Below are 4,815 nucleotides of genomic sequence, written 5' to 3'. Positions count from 1 at the left end.
GGCTTTATAGAAGGAAATACATAAAGAAACAGTATGATAGGCTGTCTCTTCTTCTCTTTAATTAAGAGTTTGTAGATATTTTCTGTTGATTGCATATATAGAGATAGGAGGAGGCATAGGCTGCTTCGTTTGTTTCTTATAATGCAGATTGTTAGAAGAGGAAGTAAAGGCCTTTAATAATACTATTAGTACAGAAACATTGTTAAGAAAAACAGCAAAAAATAAATATATTTATGTTAATATATATATATTCTTTACTTACTTCCAATGCGCTGCATGCAGGCCTCTTAATAGCAATGTGCAGACACAAGAAAACAGCGAGAAAGCTAAGTGCGTTCCATAGAAAATATATATAAATATACAGATATAGACATATATATACATATATGTATATATATGTATATATATCTGCATATATATCTATACATATCTGCATAAATATCTATCTATCTATCTATCTATATATATATATATATAGCCTCTTCTTTACCCCAGTAAAGTATATCTGTTATTAAAGATATTTTATCTTTAATAAGGGGTTCCTGAAGGTATTAATAATTCTTTATTGTATATAAACGAGAGAAAGATAAAGGAGACAGTTTAAAGGAGACAGTTTAAAGGAGACAGTTTTCTTACTGCCTCTTTATTCAGAATGCCTCCACCTCTACTAATTATATCGTAGTATAATTTAATAAATTAATTTATTATATTTAATTACAGTCGAATAAAATTAAATATATTTAATTAAACATTGAACTAGTGCTAAACACATAGGCTCTTTATATATATATATATATATATATATATATATATATATACATATATATGTATACATTTAATATATATATATATATATATATCTACATATAATATATATATATATATTTGAGTATTACCTGAGTGTTAATTTTCTTTTCCTTCTCGTTTTAAGACAGCACAAAATATTAATCTTCAGAGGAGACAGCAGCAGCGCTGCACATGCATTAAAATAAATTAGGCTGCCTCCTTATTAGAAGTCTATAGTCAAGCACTCAAATCTGCAAGCCCGGTGTCTGCTACGCTAGCTGAGGCTGCAGTGTCTGCTGCAGCAGACCTTGCTGCTGCAACACAGTTTGCTGTTGCAGCAGAATCTGCTGCTGCAGCAGAATCTGCTGCAACAACACAACTTGCTGCTGCAGCAGAATCTTCTGCTGGAGCAGAATCTGCTGCTTCAGCACAACTTTCTGCTGCAGCAAAACCTGCTGCTAGAGCAGAATCTGCTGCTAGAGCAGAATCTGCTGCTTCAGCAGAACTTGCTGATGCAGCAGAACCTGCTGCTGCAGCAGAACCTGCTGCTGCAGCAGCAGGCGGAGAAAACGCCACTTCGTGCAGCAGCAGGAGAACATCATCATCTTCTTCAAAGCCCAGCGCCCTGAAGAGGTGCTGCAGCTTTGCAGCACTGCATGCGTCTAGTGCAGCACGCCGCTGCAGCAGCAGCTGCTGCAGCGGGCCTAAGAACTGCCGCATGCTGGGAAACAGCCTGCAAGAGCAGCAGCAGCAGCAGCAGCAGCAGCAAGAACAAGCAAACCGGTGAAGCAAGCTAACAGCTACTACCCCCATAGAAACCCCACACTTACGTAAGGTGTCTGTGCACATACAACAGCAAGCTTCCTTGCTGCAGCAGCCCCAAACGCATGCATGCATGCAGAGGAGTTGATAACAACAGGTGGGGCTGCCCTAACTGCTGATTAGCAGCAGCCTACAGTCATCTCTTCTGTGAAAGAGTTCATTTATATTGAATGCACATAAAATATTTATATAAAAGATATATATATATTATATTATATTATATATAACTAATATAAATAATATAAATACTTATATTTGAATGAAGTGGGGCCCCTCACATGCAGTTGGCGAGCGCCTCCGCAATCCTCAATACAGGTTGCAAGGAGACAGCAGCTCCTGCTGCTTTGCTGTCTCCTTTTATATTTGTTTGCTGCTGCTGCTGCTGCTGCTGCTGCTGCTGCTCCCACGCTAACTCTCGAAACACAGCACAGAACCACTCCTTAAACAAATGCTCTCCTGCTGCTAGGACCTCAGCAGCCCCGGGGCCCCCCCATAGAGATGGGGGCCCCCTAGAGTTTGTAGAAGGTTTGTCTTGGGTATGAGCTGCTGCTGCTGAGTGCTGCATGCATGGGGACCTGTGGAGAGGTGTCTGTACACCCCAAGGCCCTTGCTGCTCTTGCTGCTGCTGATGAACGGAGGGGCAGCTGCTAAGAGAAGAATTCTTTTCTCCTGGAGATCCTGCAGCAGCAAATGGCTGCAGCAGCACCCCCAACGAATGCAGACAGCTAAGGCGAGTGCTGCTGTCGAGCGGTGCAGCAGCAGCAGCTGGGGAGAAGACGGGGTGCCAGGGCAGGCCTTCCATTGCGGCAGCAGCAGCAGCAGCAGGAGCAGCAGCTCCTGCTGCTGCTGCAGGAGCATGGCTGCCTCCCGTTCCCGCTGCAGCGCCGCTGCAGTGCTTCGGTGCTGCACTTGCTGCTGCTGCACCTGATAGCTGCTGCAGCCTCTCTATAGCCAGCAGCAAATCTTGAGAAGGTAAGAAGAGTCTCCATCGAGCGAAAGTATGCAGCAGAGCCCCCAACTGCTGCGGCATAAACAACGCCAATGAGGAGACACTCGCTCGCCTGCAGCAGCAAACCGCGCAGCACACAAAGCAGCAGCAGCAGCAGCAGCAGCAGCAAAGTAAACTCCACAACAACCCCACTAAATAATAAGCACACTAACGACCACATTAAATAATAAACGTCTCAGTAATAATAAATTAAAATAATATGCAATAATAAATAAATATTAATGTGTTTATTACGCAGAGGCTGTGGGGTTGCGGGCTAAGGATACACCGCACCCCACACTCCAAGAGACGCAAAGACACGCAGAGACAGCAGCAGTTTAAATAATAAATAAGAAAAGAAATACCTTATATGCTGCAAGACAGATAGAAGTGCTGCTGCATCATCGCCTTGAGACTGCAGCAGCGCTAAACCAAAGGCTTGCGCTGCCACCGCTAACTCCGCAGGGGCAGCAAACTGAATGCGGTCGCAAGCTGTCTCCACGCATGCAATAAACAAACGTCGGTGAGGAGCAGCACACAAGCCCTCCTCGCTACTGCTGCTGCTACTGCTGCTGCTGCTGCTGTTGTTGTTGCTGCTGCTGCTGCTGTGCGTCGTTGCCACGGCTGCAGATGCGGAGCCTTCTGCTGCTGCAGTAGCTGCAGCAGCAGCAGCAGCATCTGCTGCATCTGTTGCATATGCTGCTTCATAGGGGTAGGGGGGTGTTCTCCCAGCTGCCCCTGAAGAGCCTGGGAGCCGCTGCGCAGCAGCAGCAGCAAACGCCTGCAGCAAACGCGCGACATCCAACAGAGTCGCCTCCCCAAGGCCCTTCATAGCCTCTCCTAAACGCATGCATGCACACGCATCAACAAACTGTCTCCTTCTGCAAGCTCTGTTGCTCCTAGTGCTGCTGCTCCTGCTGCTGCTGCTGTTGCTGCTGGAGGTGTCTCCGTTGCAGTGCGTGCTGCTGCAGTGATAGGGGGGCAGGAGTGTGCGTATGTTTCTGCTCCTTGAGGCGTTTAGGGTTTAGGGTTTAGGGTTTAGGGTTTAGAAGGGTGTGGGGTGTGGAGTTGGGGCTGCAGCAAACCTGCAACAGCAGCAAATAGCCTAGGGTTTGTGTATGAAGCGCATGCAAAGCCCTGAGCTACTACCGCCAGATCCCTTAGGGGTAGACGCGATCGCCGCAGCAGCCGCTGCACATGGGCAGCAAACTCCTCCAGCAACGCCGTGTCTGCTATCTGCAGCCAGCAGCAGCAGCAGCAGCAGCAGCAGCAAGGAGAGCAACGCAGATGCAGCAGACGCCGAATCCTTACCCCCATGACTCAGCCCCCCCACAGATAGTGCAGCAGCAGCAGATTCAGAAGCAGCAGCATACGCAGTAGCATACGCAGCAGCATATGCAGCAGCAGATCCAGTAGCAGCTGCAAATGCAGCCGCATATCCAGCAGCAGATGCTGCAGCAGATGCAGTAGCAGCCGCAGAAGCAGCAGCAGCAGCAGGAGCAGGCGAAGTTGCGTGGTAGTGTGGGGTGTCTGCGTATACACCCCAACTGGGCGCATCCTTCTTACCTTTATTTTAACCACAGCATTTAATAGCATTGCGACTTCAAACAAATGTTGAAAGCCCCCAGCAGACAGCAGCAAATGCATGCGACGACGTGCAGCTTGCAGCAGCTGAGGGCTTAGAGATATAGGGGCCTTAGATAGAGCAGACAGCACCTGGGCCAGTTGCAGCTGCATGCACCCACCCAAACCCTAAACCCTAAACACTAAACCCTAAACCCTAAACCCTAAACCCTAAACACTAAACCCTTAGCTCTCAATCCAAACACTAAAGCCCAGCCCGAAGCCCTGATCAAGAAAACATACTCCTAAACCCTAAGCCCTAAATTAAACGCCCAAACCTTATGTCTAAACCCTAAACATTAAACCCTAAACCCTAAACCCTAAACCCTTCTGCCCCAAGCATAGTCTTGCTTGTAAACTGGCAGATGCGCTGCTGCATGTTTCTCTTTCTTTGTTTTTTGTGTTTTGTTTGAAGCCTCCTTCTATGAATTTAAGGGCTGAGTGTCTATTTGCTGCTGCTGCTGCTGTCTCTGCTGCTAGAGACAGGAGACTCACAGAAGTGAAGACAGGCATAAAAACCTCTGCTCTCTGTGCAAGCGAAGAGACAGCAGGACGAAGTGTCTCCTCAGGGCAGCGCGCTGTCTTGTGCAGAGCAT

At 47.2% G+C, this 4,815-nt stretch overlaps 1 protein-coding gene across 1 annotated transcript; it reads right to left on the bottom strand.

Moving 5' to 3' along the window:
* Positions 1–1,023: 1,023 nt before the first annotated feature.
* Positions 1,024–4,562, bottom strand: EAH_00048780 (hypothetical protein, conserved; the record flags this gene model as incomplete). The annotated part of the gene is made up of 6 exons (XM_013391384.1): positions 1,024–1,519; positions 1,887–2,669; positions 2,962–3,436; positions 3,908–4,048; positions 4,252–4,327; positions 4,539–4,562. The coding sequence occupies 6 exons, from the start codon at positions 4,560–4,562 to the stop codon at positions 1,024–1,026; spliced, it is 1,995 nt and encodes a 664-aa protein (XP_013246838.1).
* Positions 4,563–4,815: the final 253 nt, after the last annotated feature.

Source organism: Eimeria acervulina, genomic scaffold (assembly GCF_000499425.1).
Source record: "Eimeria acervulina Houghton genomic scaffold, Eah_scaff776, whole genome shotgun sequence".
NCBI classification, from domain to species: domain Eukaryota; phylum Apicomplexa; class Conoidasida; order Eucoccidiorida; family Eimeriidae; genus Eimeria; species Eimeria acervulina.
Note: the sequence above shows the minus strand (reverse complement) of the source record. Positions and strands in the feature narration are given on the sequence as shown.